This window comes from Muntiacus reevesi, chromosome 14 (genome assembly GCF_963930625.1).
Source record: "Muntiacus reevesi chromosome 14, mMunRee1.1, whole genome shotgun sequence".
Classification (NCBI taxonomy): domain Eukaryota; kingdom Metazoa; phylum Chordata; class Mammalia; order Artiodactyla; family Cervidae; genus Muntiacus; species Muntiacus reevesi.
Window position 1 is genome coordinate 45,814,769 of NC_089262.1, and position 25,530 is coordinate 45,840,298.

Here is a 25,530-nt window from a genome sequence, read left to right on the forward strand (position 1 = left end):
TCACAGAGGGAAAGAGACTGAAATAAAGAAAATAGAAAATAGACATTAAAGAATAGAAAGAAAGAAGTATGTGAACAGATGTGGTTTAGTCACTAAGTTGTGTCTGACTCTTGTGACCCCATGAACTGTAGCCCAACAAGTTCCTCTGTCCATAGGATTTTCCAGGCAGGAATACTGGAGTAGCTGCCATTTCCTTCCCCAGGGGTTCTTCCTGACCTAGGGATTAAACCCGGGTCTCCTGTGCTGCAGGCAGATTCTTTACCAACTGAGCTACCATGAACAGATGTAGATTGTATTTTTACAAAAAATTATCTGTATATATGTATATAAATGAAAAAATATAAGACAAGAAGAATATGCATCAAAACATCAATAGAGATAATTTCTTACATATTATTCAGTACTTTCTACATTTTACCAATTCTCCACAATGAATTTATATATATTGTTGTTGTTGTTTAGTTGCTAAGTCATGTCTAAGTCTTTTGAGATCCCCATGGACTGTAGCCCTCCAGTCTCCCCTGTCTGTGGGATTTTTCAGGCAAGAATACTGGATTGGGTTGCCATTTCCTTCTCCAGTGGATCTTCCTGAGCCGGGGATTGAACCCACATCTCTTGAATTGGCAGGCATTGGCAGGTTGATTCTTTACCCCCAAGGCACCTGGGAAGCCCTTAGATATTTTTAATAATCATCAAAATAAACCAAAATTTAAATGATGAGAGGAGAGTCTTACTAGCTTTACATTAATGCATTACTACTAGTAGGGTAGACAGAGCCTGAGTGAGAAAACAAGTCCTTGATATTTGACAAAGTGCTGAGAAAGGAAAGACATACATGTTTTTTAAAAATTCCAACCTTTATAAATACCCTAGTAAATTTTTTAAAAAACAGGAACATATTTTAAATTTTATTAATTTTTACTTAAAAATTAAAAGGGTAGATTTTTAAAAAATCTATTTCCCTCATTTTTCATGGTTAAAAACCTTTTAACAGTTTTTTGCATGTGTCATAAATTATCTACCTAATTTCAAGGGCCCAGCTTTTTCATAGTAGGATTGTAGACATATGACAGTCTGCTAGAAATGTTTTGGATTAGAGGGAAAAAACAAAAAATCAAAGCTTCTCAGATTTTACACAAATGTGGGTTCCTCCACATAAAGGCTCTGTCCCTGGATTCTTGTGAACTTCCTTGGAAAAGTCCTTGATGGCATCAGTTACTGAACCTACTTTGTTGGAATTATCCTGAGGTCAGCTTGGCATTTGTTCTTCTTAAACTGAGACCATTTTATGGAACAACACAGTCAATGTAAAGACAGATCAGGTACTGCAATTTCAAGTGTCCAGACCAGAAGGCGCTGGGAGGATTTCTTGGGTTCATTCTATTCTGAGGATCCTTGGATGGCTAAACCCAGCCTAGAGTCACCAGTGAAGTCAGGCTTCATTTTAGCTGACTATAGAGGATTCCACAGTTACTTCTTAGATTGTTTTTTAGAGTGGAATTGATTGCACCTGAAGAACTGAGAGTTATTCATTCATGCATTTACTTAACATCTCCCCTAGGTTAGTGAAATTGCAGGTATACAGGCTGTAGAGTCCCTGCTCCTAAGGAAGGAGGAGGAAGACAAGCTCCAATGCGAAAAGGAGTGTGCCGTTTATGATTGAGATCACCAGGGATATTATGGCAGGACCGAGGAGAAACGATCTGAACGAATGGTTTCCTGGGCCTTCTCCTAGTCCAGACCCATCTATCCTCCTGGAGGATTATCCTAGGTGCTTTGGGGACAGTAGAGAAATTGCTTTTTGGGGGGCTGCCTGCAATGATCTGTCCATAAAGTGGTGAGGCCTTTCCACTTTTAGGGATGACGTCAGGCCTTCACTGCACCCCACTGGCTCCATGTAACAATATTGCCACCCACTGGTGATGAGAGTCTCTCTGGGCCTTGACCTGGGCTCTGAGCCAGGATGGTGCCACTTGGGAATACTCTGGCCATGCATGAACAAGTTTAAGTCACTGATACTGTTGCTGGCATTGAAATCAAATGAGTTTCATGTGACTCATCTTATACATCATGTGATACACAGCAGACATATATGGAAGCGATATAGAAAAATAGTAAGAGCCCAGCCTCCAGATTTTGAATTCTAGCACTGCCAGTTTCCTGCTAGCTGTATGATCTTGGGCGAGTTATTTAACTTCTTTATTCCCATTCTTCACTTGTCAAATGGGTAAGAGCAGTATTTACTTCACAGGGCTGTTTTGGGAGCTAAATGGGTTCATCCAGATAAAGAACAATACCTGGTACAAAGTATTCAAAGTATGTCAATGATCATATTCTATCACTATTACTACTTTAAAAATTATGTATTTACTTATTTGACTGTGGTGGGTCTTCGTTGCTGTGCAGGCTTTCTCTGGCTGCGGGGAGCAGGGGCTTTCTCTAGTTGTGGTACACGTGTCTCTCATTGCTGTGGCTTCTCTTGTTGCCAACCATGGGCTCTAGGGTGTGTGGGCTCAGTAGTTGTGATGCATAGGCTTAGTTGCCCTACAGCACATGGGATCCTCCCAGACCAGGGATCGAACTCATGTCTCCTGAATTAGCAAGCGAATTCTTAATCACTGAGCCACCAAGGAAGCCCTCACTATTGCTACTTTGATAGGGATGGGAACCTCTGTCTTCTTTCCCCATAATGAGACCCTCAGTCTTGCTCAGAAGACTGTAGAGGATTTTGTGAGCTGAAACATTTTGCTATTTTGCCTGTTTTCTCCTTTAGTCCCTCAGGGTGTATTGGCTGAGGTTTTAAGAGTGTTTTATAAAGTGCCACTCATATGGGAGTACAAAAAAAGAGTTTCTTTCTAACATTTTAAAGAGAAAAATAGCTCCAAGCTTTCTGCATGTACCAGCTGAGAAAAGATATTCAAAGCAACCTTTTTGCCGTGGGAGTGGAAAAGAAGGGATTTCATTCTGTGGGAAGGAAGTCTTGCAACAATATTATCTCAAGCGTAAATATCTGGCCACAATCAGACCTTTCTTCATAACCAAACTCGTGATGCAACACATGTTGTAAATCTCAAAATCACTGTATTTCTCTAGTGATTCCTCTGACCTGTGAATTCCATTCCACAGTTAGCATCTCTACTGGACATAGGGTGGGAGGTAGTGCTGGGAAATGGAATTTGCTGTTCTAAGAAGCATGCTTGTGTGAACTTCAGTAATGATGAATATCTAGAAAGCATTTTCATAGAGGGAACTTTCATTTTAATAATGTGCTTAATTGCTCCAAACGTGTCCGACTCTTTGCAACCCCGTGGAATGTAGCCTGCCAAGCTGCTCTGCCCATGGGGTTCTCCAGGCAAAACTATGGAGTGGGTTGCCATTTCCTTCTCCAGGGGAATCTTCCCAACTCAAGGATTGAACCTGGGTCTCTTATGTCTCTTGCTTTGGCAGGCAAGATCTTTACCACTAGCACCACCTGGGAAGACCCCATTTTAATAATACTAGTTCTTAAAAAGATCTCAATTTTTAATACATAGGACCTTTAGTATATGTACAATGAATGAATTGATTGATTGGTATAGTTTTCATGTTCAGTGGGCTTTCTCACCCATTGGAGCCTTGTGGAAATCTCACTGATGTCAACAATGTTGTATCAAGAAGTTCTTTGGTAAGTAGGCAAGTATAAATCTTAAATGACTTTTATGAAGGATTGTGTTAGCCTAGCTGGTTTTTGGAAACTGGATTAAGAGTAATCCACATGCTACTTTGACCATTGTTCCTTCAGTCTTCCTCACTTTCATCTGGATCGAATGTATGACACCACTCATCTCTCTTAGTTTCCAGAAATGGGAGATGTTCATGATAGAAACTTGCCATTTTAACTTGGGACTTTGAAAGGTGAGGAATAGGTGAAGGAGCAGAGTTTGTTCAGTTTGGGGAAGAGAAGACTCAATTGGACAAGACAGCTGTTTTCAAACATCGGAAAAGCTAGAGGAGAGTTTAGATTTGTTTTCTGCAGACCCAGTGAAAGTTGATCCACTCACTGAGTTGTGTCTGACTCTTTGTGACCCCATGGACTGTAGCCCACCAGGTTCCTCTGTCCAAGAACTTCTCCAGGCAAGAATACTGGTGGATAGCCATTCCCTTCTCCAGGGGATCTTCTTGACCCAGGGATCGAATCTGGGTCTCTGGCATTGAAGGTGGAGTCTTTAACAATTGAGCCACCATGGAAGCTCAGAGAGCAGAGCTAGTTATGGTGGATAGAAATGAGCAAAATTAAGACTTTTAATGACTAGAGCTGTTCATAATTGGAAAGGATTATCTTGTGCTCCATGTGTTCCTTCTCAGTACCCATGTCTAAGGAGGTTCTTATCAAGCATATCTTGGGATGCTCTTGAGGAGATGTCTGTATGACTAGAAGGTTGACCTCTAAGGTTTCCTCTGTGATTGAGATTCTATGTGTCTTTCTCACATCAGTGTAGAACCAAATAATGAATCACTTACTCTTGATGGACAATGACAATTGGGCTGAAAAGGGTTTGGAGAAGTGGGTCTCCCTTGGGTCCTTTAAAAGGCATCCTCCTAGTGGCCCTCCACTGTGGTCACTTATAAAATTGGGCCAAGAGCCTTCATAGCCTGAAAATATTTTAAGAAAACAAATGCAGTTTGGGTGGTTGGTTCAAGTGTTAGAGATTGAATCAATCTCTCTCTGTAGTCCTTGAGAGTCCATGGCTCCTGAAGCCCTGGTACAGTTCCTTCTGTCATCTGGGCTTCTGTGGCCGGCCGTCTTCATTGTCTTGACTCTGCTTTCTCCTTCCTCTCCATGATAATCTCATGGATTCCTGAATGTAGTTGAAATGGAATCAGGAAACACTTCTTACTATATTGGGCTTGTCGCTTTATAAAAGGTACAGAATAAAACCCAAACTGGTGAATAATCACCCTTCATGTGACCTCACTAGAATATTGTCAGTATGGCTTTCCTATTATTGCATAAAAAATTATCTTGAACATTAGATATTAGAAGTAGATAGAGAGTGTTGGATACATTGAGTCTGTGTTTGTGGGTTAGTCACTCAGTTGTGTCTGACTCTTTGCAACCCCATGAATTCTAGCCTGCCAGGCTCCTCTGCCCATGGAATTCTCCAGGCAAGAATACTGAAGTGGGTTGCCATGCCCTTCTCCAATATTGTGTATATTGATAAATTTATTTAATCAGCATATTCTTTTCCAATTGACAAATTGAAGAGAAGTAGATATAAGGAATGAAGTCTCATCCTTCCCAATCCTTGGAAATAGAATTAGGAAAAGAAGGAGTCTTCTGCTCTTTTAAATAATTGTATAAAGCATATCACTAATATTTCAAGTAGAGTTGAAGTAAATAAGTAGCTTTCTTCAGCTCTCATATATTACGGGTATATGGTTACCTAAGGCTGATTCAAACTGTATCATCTAACTGTGAGTATGTAACGTTGTGAAGTCTAAAAAAACTGACAACACAGCAAAGGAAATCATAAACAAAACAAAAACACAACCTATGGAATGGGAGAAAATATTTGCAAATGATGCAACTGGCAAGAGTTTAATTTCCAAAATATACAACAGTTCACACAACTCAACAACAACAAAACAATAAAAAAGGGACCAGATCAAGAGTAATATTAAAAGCACCTAATGACTGGCTTGTCAGGTCCCATATCAGACTGGAGGCAGGCCTAACAGCTGAAAAAGGGTTAATAACTTTTTAAGCTGCTGTATGGTGGCTTGTGTGTATTTCTAGGGAATGGTTAATATAATCTCTATTATCTGAGGATATAGAGATATATTAAGGTTGTAACACTCAGTGACTAATAGCATAGTGCCAGAGTTACATTTTACAAAAAAAAAGAGATCATCCTGATTTTTCATTTGATGTTTTCTCTTTTTTAAACATTTAATGTGTGCTCAGTTGCTCGCTCAGACGTGTCTGGCTGTTTGCAGCTCCATGGATTGTAGCCCACCAGACTTCTCTGCCCATGGAATTTTCCAGGCAAGAATTCTGGAGTGGGGTGCCATTTCCCATTTTAGGGGATTGTCCTGACCTAGGGATTGAACCTGTGTCTCTTGTGTTAACTGCGTTGGCTGGCAGAGTTTTTTTAACCACTAGTGCTACCTAGGAAGCCCAAACATTTAATTATTGGATCATAAATATTTTCCCATGCTATAAGGTAAGATTTGAAAATGTTATTTGTAAAATGTGGCATAAAATTTCATTGATTGGACTTAACACTATTGATTTAATCATTCTCTTAATGTTGAATATTTAAATTCTTTCACTTTTGGACGGAATTATTAATTCTGTGGCTATTCCAAATAATACTATAACATTCTTGCACATATGTCTTTCTGTGAATCTTTGATTATTTGCTTTGGACACATTCCTAGACGTGAACTTATGAAGCAATGAATTTTTGACTTTTTGTCCAATTGCCCTCCTGAAAGGCTGACCCAACTCACCTCACCCTCCCCAAGTCAGACCTGACAGCAAACATTTCACTTCATTCTTTCTTTACTATTTATTTATTTAACTGCACCGGGTCTTCATTTCTGTACATGTGCTTTATCTAGTTGTGGAGAACATGGGCTGCTCTCTAGTTGCAGTGTGCAGGCTTTTCATTACTGGGGCTTCTCTTTTGCAGAGCACAGGCTCTAGGCCTGGGCTTCAGTGGTTGCTGCCCGTGGGCTCAGTAGTTTCAGCACTCGTGCTTAGTGGCCCGGGAATATGTGGGATCTTCCTGGACCAGGGATTGAAACAGCGTCCTCTGCATTGCAAGATTCTTAACCTCTGGACCACCAGGGAAGCCCTCACCTCATTCTTAATGACACTGCATTACTGTCTTTTGTCTTTTTTTCAATGCTGGTGTGAAAGAAGGAAAGGAGTATATCATTTCCAAAGGTCATTTCTTTCATTGTTCCTGAGAGAGAAGTTTTTCATATATTTATGGCTATTTCATGAATTAGTCACAGGTGTCCTTTACATATTATTTTAAGACATTTGTCTTTATCTGACTGATTTGAGAAAGTTCTGTTTACAGTAAGGACATTAACTCTTCATCTGTTATCTAGGCTGCAGTTGCTTTTCTCTGTTTGCCACCTAAGTCCTCAGTTTGTTTTGTTGGGTTTTGAAAAATACATTTTCAAAACCTATGGATAATGCATTTATGATTCATGGTTTTTATGATTAGAAAGGTCATAACCCACAGAACCTTAAACTTAAGTATTAACATTCAGTTGTGTCCGACTCTTTGCGACCCCATGGACGATACAGTCCATGGAATTCTCTAGGCCAGAATACTGGAGTGGGGAGCCTTTCCCTTCTCCAGGGGATCTCCCCAACCCAGGGATCGAACCCAGGTATCCCACATTGCAGGTGGATTCTTTACCAGCTGAGCCACAAGGGAAGCCCAAGAAAACTAGAGTGGGTAACATATCCCTTATCCACTGGATCTTCCTGACACAGGAATTGACCTGGGGTCTCCTGCATTGCAGGTGGATTCTGTACCAACTGAACTATTAGGAATGCCCTCTGTTAACATTTAACTATGATTCATATGAAATCTTTTTTTTAATCCTCAAGTGTTTTTTTATAAGTTTAAAAAAAAAATTTTATTTATTTTTACGTATGTAACTTTGAAACTTTATTTTTGTTGCCATAATTAACCTTTTCCCCCAACATCAGATAATTCTCTTCCTCACTTGTTTGTGAGGGCAACCTTACATATAGTTAACACATAGTTAACACCTTGGAGGAGGCGCCTCCTACAGCCCACTCATTGGAACTGAAGCCTGGAAGGCAGGGACCCAAGAACCATTTGCAGTGGTACACGCATGAATGCGGAAAAGTGGCCAAAGTGCACTCACTCACACTCCACAGAGTCTTGTCGTCTGCCTACAGTCAAGGTTCTTAGCTGGTTTTGTGTTTCCTGTGTGGTTTTGAGTTCTAGAATTTTTGCTAGCCTATTTGAAGGAATTAAACTCAGAAGAACCTTAAAGTTAGCAAAAACATCGATATACTCTCATGGCACAACAACGTCCCCCAGCACCTATGAAAGCATCCACTGCTATGCTCCTGTCCCCAGGGGGTCTCTGTCACTGTCTGAATAGCAATCATAGTGACGGTCAATGATTACACCATGCTTATTATTACCAGGCACTGTGCTAAGCCTTTTGTAGAAATCGACTCATTTAATGCTTTGTGGCCCAGCTGCATGGGTCACCTGCAATGCAAGAGACCTGGGTTTGATGCCTGTGTTGGGAAGATCCCCTGAAGAAGGAAAAGGCTACCCACTCCAGTATTCTGACCTAGAGAATTCCATGGACTGCATAGTCCGTGTGGGTAGCAAAGAGTCAGACACAACTGAGAGATTTTCACTTTCACTTATGAGAATGATTCCCATTTTATGGATGAGGAAACTGAGGCATCAAGCAGGAAAGTAACTTGCCCAAAGTCACACAGGTGGTAGTGAGTAGTGAAGCTCAGATAAGCCTGCAGACTGTCAGGCCTTAGACTGGATCCTCTGACCAATGTGCACTGTTGTCTGTCACTGCCTGTTGACTCAGGAGGCAAAGCCTTCATGTGTTTCAGTGAACTCATGACCTTTCTTGGCGCTGGACAATATTCCACATGTCATTCTCTCTTACTCACAGCAGCCTATACCAAACTGGTCACAAGCTGTGTAGCTCAGCAATCTCCTCGACAGGCATTACTGTGCTGGAGTTTATACTTATTTGTAGCAAAAATTAAATTTTACATGTTAATTGAAAATTGGTAATGCATCTACAAAGAGCTGCTTCTACACCCGAGAGAATTAACATTAATGATAATAGCATAAAGAGTCTAAAATGAGGATTAGCGAATTCTTTTAAAACATTAAGATAAATGTCAAGTGACCAAGGAACAAATAACTTTCATACTGAAGCTCAGAAAGACAGCAAAATTTTTCTAATTTATTTTCTAAGGCTAACATACACTGGTCAAGACACATGCATACAGGCTCCTATGTGGATCCAATTTGTAAACTCTGAATTCTAGGGTTTAAATTAAATTCTGTCAGATTAGAGTCAGTTGGATGTTGAAAGAATAATACACCATGACTGGACAGAGTTTATTCTAGAATATAGATGTTTTAATTTTTCCAGTGCCTATTAATAAGATACATCACAGTAGAACAAAGGGGAAATACAGGATTACATAAATAAAGAATAGAAAGTCATTTAATAAAATTTAATCTCTTCTTTAAAACTGCTTAACAACTAGGAATGAAAGATTTCATTCTCAATATAATTGACTACATCTATTTCTAACCAATTACAAACATCACACCTAATAGTGAAACAATAGAGAAAGAAAGAAGACAAGTTTTATCTAATGCAGTAATGTTGTTGTTTAGTTTCTCAGTTGTGTTTCTCTTTTGTGACCCCATGGACAATAGGTTGCCAAGCTCCCCTGTCCATGAGACTTCCCAGGCAAAAATACTGGAGTGGTTGCCATTTCCTTCTCCAGGGATCGAACTCTGGATTTGGCAGGTGGATTCTTTACCACTGAGCCACCGGGAAAACTCAGTAATATATGAAACAAAAAGAAATGAGATGACAGTCATAATGAAAGAACAAAATTATCAGAATTTAATCAAGGCTAGCTTTTAAAGATGACTCATGTTCCGTGCACTCACCTAATAGCTTCCTTTGAATTAAGTTATTATTTGTTTCAACAATTTTATGGTGTAGGTAGTATCTTTACCCCTGTTAACAGATGAGGGAACTGAAGCAGAGAGAAATTTAATAATTTCTCCAAAGTTGTACCACTATTAAATGTCAGAGCAGGGTTTGAAACCAGTCAATCTGGTTTCATCATGTTTAGAATTAATGTTAGCCAGATTTAAAAATAAATAAGAAACTAAATAGTTCTTCTATATTAAATATGAGGAAACTAACTCCTTTCATTGAAAATAACTCAATAAAATGAAAATATAAAATACCCATTAATAAATATTCAGAATCTAACTAAGGAAAACTACAGAACTAAGAAAAGAGTTGGATTCATGAAGATACATGCCATATTTCCAGACAGGAGATCTAAATAGCATAACCAATTTTAATTTTTACACAGATTCATTTTTAAGTTTGATGTTATTTCAATAAAAGTTTCAACAGTTCTTTGCAGGGGGCAGGTGCAGAAAAATGATATTAACTTTCATTTGTGAAAACAAATGGATAACGTGTGTTTTAAAGAAGGGAAAAAAAAGAATATACTTAAGTATTTGCTTACCTATGCACAGAATCTCTCTGTCAGAATGCATAAGGAACTGCTTACAATGTTTTGTGTCCAGTAGGGCATCTGGATGGTGTGAGGGGAGATTTTTCATATATTGTTTTTTACCTTGAAATTATGTGAATGTATTATTATACCAAAAGAAGAAACAAACAAAAAGAGGACCCCCCCCAGACCAAATTGTGAAAAAAAAAACAACAAAAATTTTTGAAAAAAAGTATTGAGGGAGGATTCCTTTATCAAGTAATAAAATGTTATGAAACTGTAATAGTTTAAAAAATAAGATTATGCTTTAAGACTAGATCAGTCCTTAGAACAACATAGAAAGTCTAGAAACCTGCCTGTCACCAGCATGGAAAGTAGAAGCTCACACATAGACTGGCTTGTAAGCAATGGGATGAGTTATGTCTAAAAGGCAAGTCTTAGACTGAGAAGACAGAACCCCAGAAAAAGAGGAAAGGGAAAGTAGAAGTACTCGAAGACCTGTGAGCTTTCCTGGTGAATTATTTTCCTTCTGATGTGGTTTTCCTGCTAGGCAAATTCTGCCTTTTCCAATTTCCAAGTAAAAAGGGGTGCTATCAAAAATAGACTCTTAGACCAACGGAATAGAACAGAAAGCCCAGAAATAAACCCACGCACTTTCAGTCAGTTAATCCATGACAAAGGAGGAAAGAATATACATTGGAGAAAAGACAGTCTTTTCAATAAGTGGTGCTGGGAAAACTGAACAGATACGTGTAAAATAATGAAATTGGAACTTTCTCTAACACCATATACAAAAAACAAACAAATAAAAAAACCTTCAAAGTGAATTAAAGATCTAAATGTAAGACAGGATACTATGAAATTTCTAGCAGAAAATATAGGCAGAACACTCTTTGCATAAATCATAGCAATAATTTTTTGGGTCTGTCTCGTAAAGTAAAGGAAATAAGAGCAAAAATTAAACAAATGGGACCTAATTAAGTTTAAAAGCTTTTGCACAGCAAAGGAAACCATCAACAAAGTGAAGACAACCTACTGAATGGGAGAAAATATTTGAAAATGACATGACTGATGAGGGATTAGTACCCAGCATGTATAAACATGTACAACAGTTCATACAATTCAACATAAAAAAAAACTGGTTTAAAAAAATGGGCTGAAGAACTGAATAGACATTTTTCCAAAGAAGAAATGCAGATGACCAATGGGTACATGAAAAGATGCTGAAGGTTTTTATAATTCTGGGCCAGGATTAAAGGAAGTCAGCCATGCCAGGATGATTTTTCAGAGCCACTTTGGCTTGTTCTGGTTCATCTCTGGTCCTCACCATCATCCTACTTTGCTTCTTCAACCAATGTTGCCAGGGCCACTTCAGTTAGTACTAATGCATTCTCTGATCCTAAATATGAACACAGGGGCCCAATTACCAACATGCTATTGGAATTAGGAACATATTCATTGGACAATAAGCAGAAAAGAAGAAGGAATGATAATAAAGAAGATAATCACCATTCTCTCCTGTCCAAAAGGACTAAGAGAAACTCTATCTTCCAGGAGTCTCAAGATGCAATGAAAAACAAAAGGAAGGCCAACTAAGAGGAACCAAAGTGTGTGCATCTTCAAGCAGTGACAATAATAGGAGCAGCAGTATTAATTCCCCAGACAGAATAATTGGTCCAGAAAACAGCTTAAACCAGATCATTCTGAAAGAGACACGTGCAGCACTGTTTATAATAGCCAGGACATGGAAGCAACCTAGATGCCCATCAGCAGGCGAATGGATAAGGAAGCTGTGGTACATATACACCATGGAATATTACTCAGCCATTAAAAAGAATTCATTTGAATCAGTTCTAATAAGATGGATGAAACTGGAGCCCATCATATAGAGTAAAGTAAGCCAGAAAGATAAAGACCAATACAGTACACTAACACATATATATGGAATTTAGAAAGATGGTAACGATAACCCTATATGCAAAACAGAAAAAGAGACACAGATGTACAGAACAGACTATTGGACTCTGTGGGAGAAGGCGAGGGTGGGATATTTCGAGAGAACAGCATCAAAACATGTATATTATCTAGGGTGAAACAGATCATCAGCCCAGGCTGGATGCATGAGACAAGTGCTCGGGCCTGGTGCACTGGGAAGACCCAGAGGAATCAGGTGGAGAGGGAGGTGGGAGGGGGGATCGGGATGGGGAATACATGTAAATCCATGGCTGATTCATGTCAATGTATGACAAAACCCACTACAATATTGTAAAGTAATTCGCCTCCAACTAATAAAAATAAATGGAAAACAAAACAAAATAAAACAACCAGATCATTGTTGAACCCAACATGAGTACCCCTCAGTCCTTATATGAGATGTATGCATTATGCCAAGGTCATTACTCCCACATCAACCAGATCTTAAGGGAGGCACACTTCAACAGCCTATCGCAGTGAGGACAATCTCCAACATAATGAACTAGGTGCTCCTTATTCCAGACTAAAATTTGTTTATAAAAGCAATTGCACAAATACACTCATAAAAGAAAAGATACTCAGTATCATTAATCATCAGAGAAATCCAAACCAAAACCACAATGAGGTATCACCTCACACCCATCAGAATGGCTATCATCAAAAAACACACAAGTAACAAATGTTGTCAAGGATGTAGAGAAAAGAGAACCCTCCTACACTGTTTGAGGGAATGTAAATTGGTACAGCCACTGTGGAAAACAATACAGAGATTTTTCAAAAATCTAAAAACAGAGCCATATGATCCAGGAATCCCACTCCTGAGTTTATATTCAAATATAACAAAAACACTAATTCAAAAAGATACATGTACTGAAATATTCATAGCAGCTTTATTTACAATTGCGAAGACCTGAAAGCAACCTAAGTGTCCATCAACAGATGAATGGATAAAAAGATGTGGTGTATATATTCAATGGAATACTACTCAGCCACAAGAAGGAATGAAATTTTGCCATTTGTAGCAACATGGATGGACTTGGAGGGCATTAGGCTAAATGAAATAAGACAGAGAAAGACAAATACTGTATGATATCATTTATATGTGGGATTTAAAAGACACAACAAACTAGTGAATATAGTGAAAAAGAAGCAGACTCATAGATACAGAGAGCAAACTCGTGGTTACCAGTGTGAGGGAGGAGAGATAGGGGAGTAGGAGGTACAAACTATTATATATATGATAGGCTCAAGGATGTATTATATAATATGGAGAATATTGCCAGTATTTTGCAATAATTTTGTGTTAGTTGCTCAGTCACGTCCGACTCTTTGTGACCTCACGGACTTCAGCCCATCAGGCTCCTCTGTTCATGGAATTCTCCAGGCAAGAAGATTGGAGTGGGTAGCCATTCCCTTCTCCAGCGGATCTTCTTGACTCAGGGTTTGAACGTAGGTCTCCTGCATTGCAGGCAGATTGTTTACTGTCTGAGCCACCATGGAAATTAACCTTTAAAATTGTATAAAAATTAAAAAATAATTTTTAAAAATGAGTGCTATGCTATGAATTCATTATAGAGGGGAAGATTACTTGACAGATGGATGTTCTCTTGACCAGGGAAGACCGGTTATCCATGTGAACTTAGGTAGATCATTTATAATAATCACTAGCATTTGCTAAGTGATTACTCTGAACCAGGCATGGTTCCAAGTACTTTGTATGTACTATACCATTAAATCTTTATAACCATGCTCTGAAGATTGTTATAACCATCTTTATAACAACCCTAAAACCACTTCTAGCAGTTGCTGAGTGATTACTATGGGCAGCAGTGGTTGCAGGAGCATTGCAGATACTCATTAATTCAGGCTCTATAAACAGTCCTTTGTGGTAGCACTATCTTAATCTACAAGTAGCAAAGTGAGGTATAGAGATGTTAAGTCGCTAGGTCATGCAGTAAGCAGCAGCAGCAGCCATGCCCATTACCAATTCACAGAAAAATAGAATTTGGGTGATAGAGTCTAGCTTTTTATTTTTCCTTTGTGCTTGGTCTGTTTTCACTTGATCACACTGGGCCTCGCACAGAGGCTTCACACTGGTACTTGGCACTTCAGACCAGAGTTCCTCCTCGTGTCCTTGAGCACAACAGCTCAATTCAAGATGGTAGCAGTGGGCCCTGTGCCGAGACACTGCTCCTGGCACTGAGATCTGGAGCTGAGCCATGCAGCTGTATGGCTCCCCTCTGAGAGCTCCGTCCCTCCCCGCTGCTGAGATCCCTATAAAGCAGCCCTGCCCGTGGCCTGTGGGGAGAACGTGTCCTCCAGAGCGGGGGTCCCCAACCTCTGGAATCTAATGCCTGATGATCTGAGGTGGAGCTGATTAATGATGACAGAAATAAGTGCACAATAAATGTAATGCACTTGAATCATCCCCAAACTGTGCCCTGTCTCTGGTGGGTGGAAAAACTGTCTTCTGTGACATGGGTCCCTGGTGCCAAAAATGTTAGGACTGTTGCTCTAGAGCCTGAGCTTGCACCCCTCCATTCTTTGGTCAAAGAATAAAATTCTCCTTTACTTCTGAACTAAAGTTAGTCTCGTTCTGTTGGCTCCAATGGCATTGGTCAGAAGGACCCTTGCTGGAGCCTGACAGGAAAGGGTCGGTAACAAGAGTGGCAGCACTGGGATTTGAACTGTTTGGTTTGACCCCAGTGGCCATTACAGTTCACTATGCTGCTCCATAGCTAACCCTTCGGTTTACGGTTTCACACAGAATTATACATTCACTGAGATTCCTTCAGTTCTACAAGTGACCACTATTCTAAGACAAAACACTTCCAGGATCTATTCTTCAACTGGTTTTGGCAGTGACCACCTGAAAGTGGACACCTCTAAGCCCACCTCTAGGCCTCTCGATAGTGGTCATGCTGAGTCAGCTGACTTGCTGCTGAAACTCCAGGACATCTTTTTTGAATAGCACTAAGTAAGAAGGATAAATATATCAATTCAGATGAATTTCAGATATACATCTCACGGTTCTTAAAAAATAAGGCTCTTTGTTCCCCAAAGTTGTTTGGGGAGTTGTTTTTTAAAAACAAACACCAGATTGTGTTCTGATTTACTGTTGTGAATTAGAGAACAGAGAAATGATCTCAGGGTCACCCAGGATCAAAGCTTAAGATGTCAAGGTTAAAATAATTATTTTTCCTCTTTATCAACTGCTGTCTGTGACCTTGATTATAGGATCAGGGTTTACTGAGCTATGTCTTGGAGAAATGTTAACCTGTTTTTGCACAGAATAAACATGTTGAGTAGGAAAATGATAAAGAATCTGACTTCAAACATTTCTGTGGTGCAAGCCAAGCCCTGACCTTGCAAATTCCCAATTCTTATCACATCAGTTCCACAGCTCATATTCCTGGTAATCCTCCCCTGTAAGCCTCCTCCTCCTCCTAGGAGGCTGGTGTCTTTCTTTGCTCTAAGGGCAGATTGCCATGGATCCACCCTTACCATGGAGGAGGTCAACCTGTACCTAAACTGAACCCACTGTGCAGAGCTCATTTTAAATGAAAGCCCAGCCCTGGCAAAACTTGAGCAAATTTAGCCACCATCACCTTTATTTTCCTTTGTACTAAGAGTCATGAAGGGGTTGATGGGGTGTGTTATAAGAATGCAGAGAGTATAACTTCGTGGTGAATAGGAGTGTGAAGAGGGCTTGAGGATCAGAAACCAGAGTTAAAATTGCAGCTTTATCTTTGTCCTGTGTGGCCTTGGATAAGTCATGCAATCTCAGGTGGACTAGAAATTGAATCTCTCTCAAGGGCTGTGTTGAGGATCAAGCAAGATGATAGGCATGAGAGTTTCACATAGTGGATGAATAAATGGGAGCTGCTTAACAAGCCAGAGTTATTGTTCTCCTTCTGATTATTGCTACCGGTTAATATTCTTGTCCTGATTTCTGTTTCCCTATAGAAGCTATTCTCCATCCCCACATGGAAGATGAATTGCTACGGTCCATACTGGCAGTTGAGAAGTTGGGAACAGGCTGGGGCCAAGAGAACCTCTGAAGAACAGAGCCCTGTGCTAGTTAAGAGAATACAACACTTTGTATACTGAATTCTTTTTTCTATTACTGGAATATTTTGAAGAAGGTGACACTAGCTTTACATATAGAAAGAAACCTGAGTATTTAAAGAACTCCATAAGAACCAGTTGATATCTAATAGTGCAACACTGGTAACCTCAACTTACCTTCTAAAAGAATTTAAATAATATTGTGATAACCTGAGATGACTACATCATCTATATGGTGTTCTGTCTGCAGATGCATAATCTAATCTAGTTGTGAGGAAGTGTTGACAAACCCACAAGAAGGAACTTGGTATTAAAAAAAAAAGAGAGAGACTGTAAGTCAAAAATGTCAATGTCATAAGAGACAAAGTCTATAGCAGTATTCTAGACTGAATCCGGCACTGGGTTGGGGCTGGGAGGGGCGCATGCTGTAAAAGACACTATTGGATCAATAGACAAAATTGGAATGCAGGCAGATGAGACAAAAGAGCATACACTCATGTATACACACAAATTCTCATATACATACATACATATAGAGAAGGAGGCAGAGAGAGAGAGACACCAAGACTGAGAGATGTAGAGACAGAGAAAGAGCTAACAATAAAGTAAATGGGGTAAAATGTTAATATTAGGTGAATCTGGTTAAAAGATATACACTTTTCTTTATACTATTCTTACAATGCTTAAGTTTGAAATTGTTTTCAAACGAAAGGTTAGAAAAGCATCAGAATGTTATTAAATATTGCATGTGTATATTTTAAAATTCTGAGGCTATTTTTAGAAATGGAAATATTTTCCATGTAGACTGGAACATTGTCTCTTCATTTCCTCCCCCAAAGAACCCAATAAAATAAAAGTGGCCTCATCAACAAGCAACTGATATTTAAAGTTTTCCATAGAGAAAACAAACTTGAGGGCCCTTACTAAGCACACGAACTTGTGTGTGCTTAGTCGCTCAGTCGTGTCTGACACTTTGAGACCCCAAGGGCTGTAGCCCTCCAGGCTCCTCTGTCCATGGAGATTCTCCAGGCAAGGATACTGGAGTGGGTTGCCATGTCCTCTTCCAGGGATATATTAGGCTGATAAATATGGTTGGATGTGGTCTTTGTGTAAGACAGTATCAAGCCCACACCCATTTTTTACACCAACCTTGGGTCTCAGTGTATCTAGACCCTTACCTTCTCACCTTATCCCATATTTGGGGATGAGTGAGATGTTCATTATTCTATAGTTTTGTAATAAAACTAGTTACAACTTTGGTGGTTTTTCCTTCAGTCTCCTTTAAAACATCCTTGCATCCAAATGGTTACCTCAATGGGAAAATCCACGGATATCAGTTGCTCAACACAGCTGTAACTAAGGACATGTGAGGTTAATGAACCGAGATGAATAAACATTATGAATAACATAATGAATGTTAATGAACAGTAGGAAAAGCTCGGTGTGTTGACCCAGCTGACTTCCAGACAAGGGGCTAAGTTGAGGGTTTGCCTTCTGAAGCTGATCTAGCCAAGCTGTGGGACACAATATCAGGGTTGATTCAGGAGATCTGGCTCACCAGGTGGGCCTCCATTCACTCTGCATACCAGTCCCAGATTCTCCTTCTCGCGATGCATACTCAGGCCAGAGGCCCTAACCTGGAGGACATTGCGACTGTCCTGCGGTAGACAATGCCGACCATGACACCACTCCCCTCACCCACTGAGTCACTTTCGGTTCCCTGGCTCTCTAAGGCTGTGAATAGTAATTGTTTGGATAAGATCAGTCAGGGGCTTCCCTCTAGCTGGGCTTCCTTGGTGGCTCAGCTGGTAAAGAATCTGCCTGCATTGTGGGAGACTTGGTTTTTATCCCTGGGTTGGGAAGTCCTCTGGAGAAGGGAACAGCTACCCACTCCAGTATTCTGGCCTGGAGAATTCCATGGACTGTATAGTCCACGGGGTCGCAAACAGTCGGACACAACTGAGCGACTTTCACTCTCCCTCTAGCTAGGTCCAGCAGAGGAGCCAGGAGTGGACTGGTATGTCACATCAGTTGCCAGGAGTTGGTGGGTGGAAAAGAGGTTCCTGTGTGCTGCAGAGAGACTGCACAAAGGAGGCAGAGGAGCGAGAGGGGCAGGCCTCCTGTTAATGTGTTTGCCTGGGTTAGGTCTTGAATGGGCAAGAAGATTGGAAAAAGGATTCTTCTTCCATCTCTTCTTCCCTAGGCTCCTCTTTCTTGACCAAGAGAGGGAGAAGGTTGAGTATTTTTTCAAAGGTGACAGATAATCTCCTTTTAAAACTCTGGAATGGTCACTTGCCATCAAATCTTCCTTTGTCTGGATCATCAATCTGAAAATCTAATCACAAAATTTACCTCTGTGTTCCCGGTTTCATCTCCTTCAAGGTCTGTGCTAAGCCCAAATTGTCCCCTCTCTCCAATCTCCTCTGACTGCCTTTTCTCTACTCCCTCCCCAAGTCCATGGGAAAATCTGCTTATTCTTCCTTTGGAGGAATCTGATTGTCACAGCAGAATTTTAACCTTTGTTTTTCCAGCAAATTGCATTATCTAGACACTCTAAGTTCATTTTGTTTAGAGTTCTCATTTTGGATGAAAAGTTGGAAATTAAAAGCAGACATCTGTACGTGGGAGCATCAAATTCCACAATACAATGGGATAATAGCTTGATTCTAAAAACATAGGCTTCATTAATTTTAATTTTTGCTAATGTCTTATTTCTTCATTAAAATATATGGTTGACCAAGGAAGAGTACTGCAGTAGAAAGAAGATGGGTTTTGAAGTCATGCAGGTTTAGGTTTGGATCTCAATTTTGCCATTTTATCTCATACTCTTTCCACCCCATCTCCCAAATGCCAAACTTCCTTCTAGCTTAAATAGGAATGGATTTTACCAAAAACCCAGTGAGGAGGCTGCATACATCTGAGAAGGAACTTGAAATCTGGCCTCTTTTCATGCCATAAATCAGGCTATTTGGTGGCCCTAAAGGTACCTCCATGTCTCAGTCCCTGGGACCTGTGAATAATACCTTAGAAGGCAAAACAGGGGATATGACCTCACATGTTGAAAGCCTGAGTTCAGGATCTTGAGAGTAGATGTTTATCCTGGCATATCTGGGTGGGCCCTAAGTGCAATCACAAGTGCTGTTATAAGAGCCAGGCAGAGAGAGCTCTGAGATGCACACACAGAGGAAAAGGCCACGTGAAGACCAGAGGCCGACTGCAGTGATGAAGCCACAAACGGTTAGAAGCTGGAAGGGGCACGGAAGGATTCTTCCCTGGAGCCTCCAGAAGGAGCACACCGCCTGCTGACATCTTGATTTCATTCTTCTGGCCTCCAGGACTGGGAGAGATTACATGTCAGTTGTGTGGAGCCACCCAGTTTGTGGAAATTTGTTACAGCAGCCCTAGAACGTGGACGCTCTGCACTGATCTGGGCTGGAGGGCTGAGCGCCTCCTCTCAGCAACCCTACCAGAGAGAAACCTGTGAGGGTGGCCACTGCCCTGACAGATCCCTGTGAACACAGCGCTCAGACATTTCTCAGAGAGCCAGGAAGGGCTGGGCTGGGCTGGGTGAGGCCCTTGGGAGCACCCTTCTCAGTTCTATTTTCCCTCGGAGCCCTGGGTGCCTCCTCACGCAAACGTCTTCGGTTATATAACTGAAGTCTCAGCTTTAGTAGGAGCCTCTGTGTTCTGTAGTAAATGATTTTACTACAGGTCCTTCCCTGCGTGTGGGCTCTGAGAGGGAAGACAGCCAGGAGCACGTGGGACCAGAGAGATGTTGCTATGGTGAGAGCAAGAGGCACAAAGCCAGAGTGGAGAGCTGTGAAGACCCAGGCTTCCTCCTCACAGCCTCATAGAGAAAGCCAGAGAGGTGGCCTGAATCCCCCTGGTCAGACAGATAACACAGTCTTTGAGCCTCCCAGTCACCCTGTGAAGGTAGAACCTACCCACATTTTACAGGCCAGAATTCATCAGTGCGTCCCAGTTCACGCAGCTGGGATGAGGACTAAGACTGGACTAGAGCAAATGTCCATCTGTCCCCAAGACCCTGACATAGCGTTGTCTTATTTCCCTCTACTAATGAGAAAAATAGAAAAATGCAGTTGGAAGGACTCCAAATCTACCTGATTTTGATCTGAGCTCTGAAGGTCATTGTGCATGTGTGCATGCTAAATCGCTCCAGTCATGTCCAACTCTCTGTGACCCTGTGGACTGTAACCTGCCAGGCTCCTTTGTCCACGGGATTCTCCAGGCAGGAATACTGAAGTAGGTTGCCATTTCCTTCTCCAGGGGATCTTTCCCCGTCAGGGATCCAACCTGCGTCTCTTAAATCCCCTGCATTGGTGGTCAGGTGCTTACCACAGAGCCAACTGGAAAGCCCAAAGATCATTATGCATTAGTATTTTCCAAGTGCTCATCGCTGACCATTCTCTGGGCAACCATAGGCCAAAGCTACCTGGGCCCAACCCCCACCTCAAAGTAGCTATTAAGACCAGAGATTGCCCAGGAGAAGAAATTTCTTAGTCTGTTGTCTAGATAGCAAACAGCTGGGTCTCAGTCCCCTCTGTTACTAACTGTTCAGGTGCTCAGTCGTGTCCTGGAGAAGCAAATGGAAACCCACTCCTGTATCCTTGCCTGGAGAATTCCATGGACAAGGGAGCCTGGAGGGCGACAGTCCATGGGGTCGCAAAGAGTTGGACATGACTGAGCGACTATCACTCACTCACTCACTTAGACAACTCTTTGCAACACTATAGACTGTCGTCTGCAAGGCTCCTCTGTCCATGGGACTCTCCAGGCAAGAATACTGGAGTGGGTTGCCATTTTCTCCTCTGGGGGATCTTCCTGACCCAGGAATTGAATCCTTGTCTCCTGCGTCTCCAACACTGAGGGCGGAATCTTTACCACTGAGCCACCGGGGAAGTCCCCTATTACTAATAAGCTGTGTGATATTCTCACAAGTGGGCATACATTTTAATCTCTCTGTGCTTCACTTTCCCATCTGAGAAGTTAGGAGGATAGATGGAAAGAGTGCTTCTTCATATTTGTTGTACATTAGAACTTCCTGGGGAGCTTTGTCAGGCCATGTCCCTCACCAATTAAATTGGAATATCCAATGATGGGATCCAGGCATAAGCATTTTCAAAAACTGGCTAGGTGATTTTTATATGTGACTAAGTTGTTTTTTTTTCAATGTTACATTTCATTTAGATAGATCTGTAATTTTGTAGTGAAGAGAAAAGAAAGTCAGGTCTTTAATAATCATAATAAAAATAATAAAAAAGCTTACAAACAACAATGCAATATTTCCTCCCCAGCTCCTTGCCCCATTGATGGTTAACAGCTGGTAGAAGATGCAATGTCTCAAAATAAAAAATAAAAACAAAATAAAAAGGCAAGCCAACCCCAGGAACAACCCACACTGTCAATGAGTTTCCATATGTAATTCAAACAAGCAGTGAAATGTCGATCACTTGTGGAAAAACCATGGATTTCCTTGGTTTTTGATATGTTTTTCTTTTGAAGGTAAAATAAAATAGGACACAAAGTTATACATAAATGCCAGTTCCATAAAGGCACTGTCGCAGCAGTCTTACACGACTTCTAAGATCTTTCCAGATGTAATGTCTTTTGTAGACATCTGCATGTAAAGCCAGTGGCCTCTAGGGTTTTGATTCCCCAGATATCAGGAATTCCAGGAAAATCCTCTACTAAAGCACCAACCACACTCAACTTTTCAAGAGAAAATCATTTCACCATGGTTTTGCCCTACAACATAATATTTAGAATCTATGCAATGGTCTAAATCTGTTATGACCTTTCATGTTTTTAAGAAGGTGGAAGGATTAACATGATAACAGAACTATTCAGCTATCATTCAGTTAACTGTTATTCTGTGAGTTGCTCTAAATGGTACCCTGGAGTTCTAAAAAAAAAAAAATAGAAATTAATGTAATCTAGTCAACTGGTCTTAACTAAATCCTCATTTGTCCTGAAGACTGCTAAATTTGAGCCAGAGATAGAGAGGAGAATACTCTTTCATATCTGGGGAACTCACAGTTCAGGGTTTAATAATTATAAATATTAATTATAATATTAATAATAATAAAAAACCAGCCACAACTTGAAAGTACTTAATGCATATCACCTGGAGAAGGGAATGGCAACCCATTCCAGTACTCTTGCCTGGAAAATCCCATGGATGGAGGAGACTGGCGGGCTACAGTCCATGGGGTTTCTTTTTTTTTTCTTTTCTTTTTTTGGGGGGGCAGTTTCAAAGAGTCAGACATGAATGAGTGACTTCAATTTTTTCCTAATGCACATCAGGCAAAGTGACAGATGCTTTTTATACATTATTTTAGCCTATTGCAACAATCTTGCTAGGTAAGCATCATTTCTTCAATTTTACTGTTGAGGCAATTAAGGCCCAGAGAGGCCAGGTAACTTGCTAAGGTCACACAGTAGGAAGTAGTTGTTCTACAATTCCAACCTATTCTGCCCGTGCTATTTCCACCGTACCACACCACCTCTGGAGAGAAATGATTGAGAAATAAAGGTGGAAGTCACAGGGAAAGAGTTAACTTACAAAGGTGGGGAATCAGGCCTACGGTGGAGAAATAGTTGTGAGTTGCTCACATGAAAGGCGCTGTAAGAAAATAAATATTATAAATTAATATTTTAACTGTCTTTTGGGCTCAGTCTTATTAGGAGCCACAACAGTGGAATAGATGAATTCATTATGAAGGGCTAGTTCTTCATACTCAGTTCTAGCTCCCTCAAATTAGCCTTAATGAAAATAAACCTATTGTGTTCCTGTTTGGATTACATAACTCAATAATGTCATTTTTTAGCCAGTTTGAGGTCTTTGGGTTTCAGCGTATTTTCACTCTTGCTGATTGCCATCAGTAGTACAAAAAAAGAGAAAGGATGCAGAGGGCACAGCTGCAACAATCACTTTGTCTACAGTGCTCACATCCAAATACTGTGTGAATCGGCACATTCTGAAGACACACACAACATATGCAGAAGGTAATTGCTCAGAAATCTAAATGTACATCTGTAACTTGACAAAGCATCAAACTAAAATAATTCACCCGTGAAACCAGATGTAGCTTGAAGAATAGGTAGTAAACACACTATGGCCTAGAGCAGGAAAAGGGGGAAAAGAATTTTCTTAATGAGTCTTTAAGGGACCACCATTTTCACGGTATAGCCAAAACAACAAAATAACCAAAGGATCTTAGCATTCTGAGGAATACTCCGATGTTATTGAAAGTGGTTTAGGTATCAGATATTTTTAAAAAATCTTCTAAAAATATTTATTACACTTAAAGAATGGAAATTTCCTGTACTTACAAAGAGAAGGTGCATGATTACACATAGGTATTTATATATATATAGAGAGAGACAAACTTCATATGCAGAATGTACATGCATAGGCTGTATGGCTGAATACATGTTTTTTTAATAAGAATAGGTCAATTTCACAGTAATTTTTTTCATGTTGAAAATTGCCTCCACGTTGGAAATTGGGAATCAGAAAGATATATCCTTTCACTACAAATAATAACATAAGTCATTACACAACCTCAGAGGAGATAATGCATCAACAGCAAGATAAATTTGGGCAACATCTATTCCTGGAGGGAATCAAGAGATATTTACAAAACTGTAGCAATGCGATACTGGGTTAGCAGACTGAAATATATATATGATTTTTTCTTTTTATATTACTTACTATAATGTGTGTATTTTTAAAGATCTGAACAAAAAGCTAATGAGAATAAAGATGGTACTATCTGAAATAACTGCTTTGCGCTTGAAACCCAATTTTTAAAATGTGTGTGTAGGAGCACTGTAACAAGACTAACAGACCATCAGCTTGTTTTTCCCTTGCAAATGCTTGTCAAATGAGAAGTGAACATTTAGAACAGGTTTGCTTCCTATGTGAAATCCTCTTTCTACATCACACACACACACACACACTCTCCCTATAAACTGCAAATCCCTACATTGAACTAAAGATGCAAAGAACCAAAGGATGAGTTAAAGCAGCGTTTTTACCTTTCTGTTGATCAAATACAGATGGAGTGCTGAAATCCATGGTTGCCTGTCTCATCATCTACCATCAGAATGGCAAAAAGGATCCAGGTCTCTAGAGAGGAGAAAACACCGTCTCACACGTTACAGTCAACACAACAGTCAGATACAGCAGCCCCTGCCAAGCCCTCTGTTTGAGAATTCAGTGTGCATTAGAGCTGCAGGTCGTTGTCAAGGCAAATAATGAAAATAGGTAAATGTTATTCCTCTCATACCTGACAGGAAAAAGACTTACTTATGGTCTCACTCATCAGCTATCCCCGTGTGTAAGTTATTATACACTCTCCAGCCCCCAACAAAGAGAGAGAGAAAAAAAGCTCAAACCCTGAAAAATGGTGTTCATGGAGGGCCACCTGCCTTGGATCTGGGCCAGGAAAATACTGGAGGTCACGGAGATTCAGCAGCTGGTGTGTTGCTTTAAACCAAAAGAAATCTCAATGGGTGAGTGAGGATTCACAGGGCCAAACAGAGCATGTGCAGAGCTGCCAATGCAGTCTGGATTCGGCTGTGTTCTTGGGGGAGTGAGAACTGCATTTGGGTCATGTGAGCAGAGTGCCATCTCAATGGAACAGCACGTAAATATTGTAGCAGGAGGCTGCTGCCCATGTGCTGTATGGAGTCGTTACAGGCTTTCCCCACTCATCTCTAGTCTCCCTTCAGCTCTGTTCTCCAAATGACAGGGAGGATGGGGGAAGGAAGTGGCATTTGAAAGGTTGCATTTCAGGGCTCAGATATCCATAACGATAAAATTAAAACAGTGTGCAATCGCAAGGGTGTTTAGTATTATACGTGGTGGGGAAAAAAGCCTCAAAATCACCTGAATGTGTATCATTTGAGGAGCAGCTTGAATAAATGGTAGCAAATTCATACTCTAGATTTAAAACTCTGAAGTAAATCTATATGAGTTTATTTGGTAGGATGATTCTATTAACAAATGGAAAAAGTTATATATTTCATTTGTTTGCATTTTTATTAAACCACCAACCACCTATTGTATATATAAATATGTTTATATATGTTCATAGGGGCAGAAGAAGGTGTATGAAGATATACCATTAATACTGGTTCCCTCAGGGGCTTCCCTGGTAGTTCAGCTGTTA

General features: G+C 40.4%; 2 protein-coding genes across 2 annotated transcripts in view; one reads left to right on the forward strand and one right to left on the reverse strand.

Annotated features, from left to right (window-relative positions):
- Positions 1-24,452, reverse strand: part of ANKRD55 (ankyrin repeat domain 55) — a 104,287-nt gene extending 79,835 nt beyond the window's left edge. The window contains exon 1 of the mRNA XM_065905600.1: positions 24,395-24,452. Coding sequence (XP_065761672.1) covers positions 24,395-24,452 — 58 coding nt within the window. The remainder of the gene's footprint in view (positions 1-24,394) is intronic.
- On the forward strand, positions 11,723-16,326 carry LOC136146721 (protein VCF2-like). Its single transcript, XM_065905758.1, has 3 exons — positions 11,723-11,861; positions 11,903-12,007; positions 16,232-16,326. Exons 1-3 carry the CDS (start codon positions 11,723-11,725, stop codon positions 16,324-16,326), a joined length of 339 nt encoding a protein of 112 aa, XP_065761830.1.
- Positions 24,453-25,530: the final 1,078 nt, after the last annotated feature.

What these genes read in the sequence shown, in the direction of transcription:
- LOC136146721 (XM_065905758.1), top strand. Translation starts at nt 11,723, where the DNA reads ATGCTATTGGAATTAGGAACATATTCATTGGACAATAAGCAGAAAAGA. An exon ending in CCAGGAGTCTCAAGATGCAA is followed by an intron (nt 11,862 to 11,902) that starts TGAAAAACAAAA and finishes GAACCAAAGTGT; the next exon opens with GTGCATCTTCAAGCAGTGAC. An exon ending in GATCATTCTGAAAGAGACAC is followed by an intron (nt 12,008 to 16,231) that starts GTGCAGCACTGT and finishes GTTTCCCTATAG; the next exon opens with AAGCTATTCTCCATCCCCAC.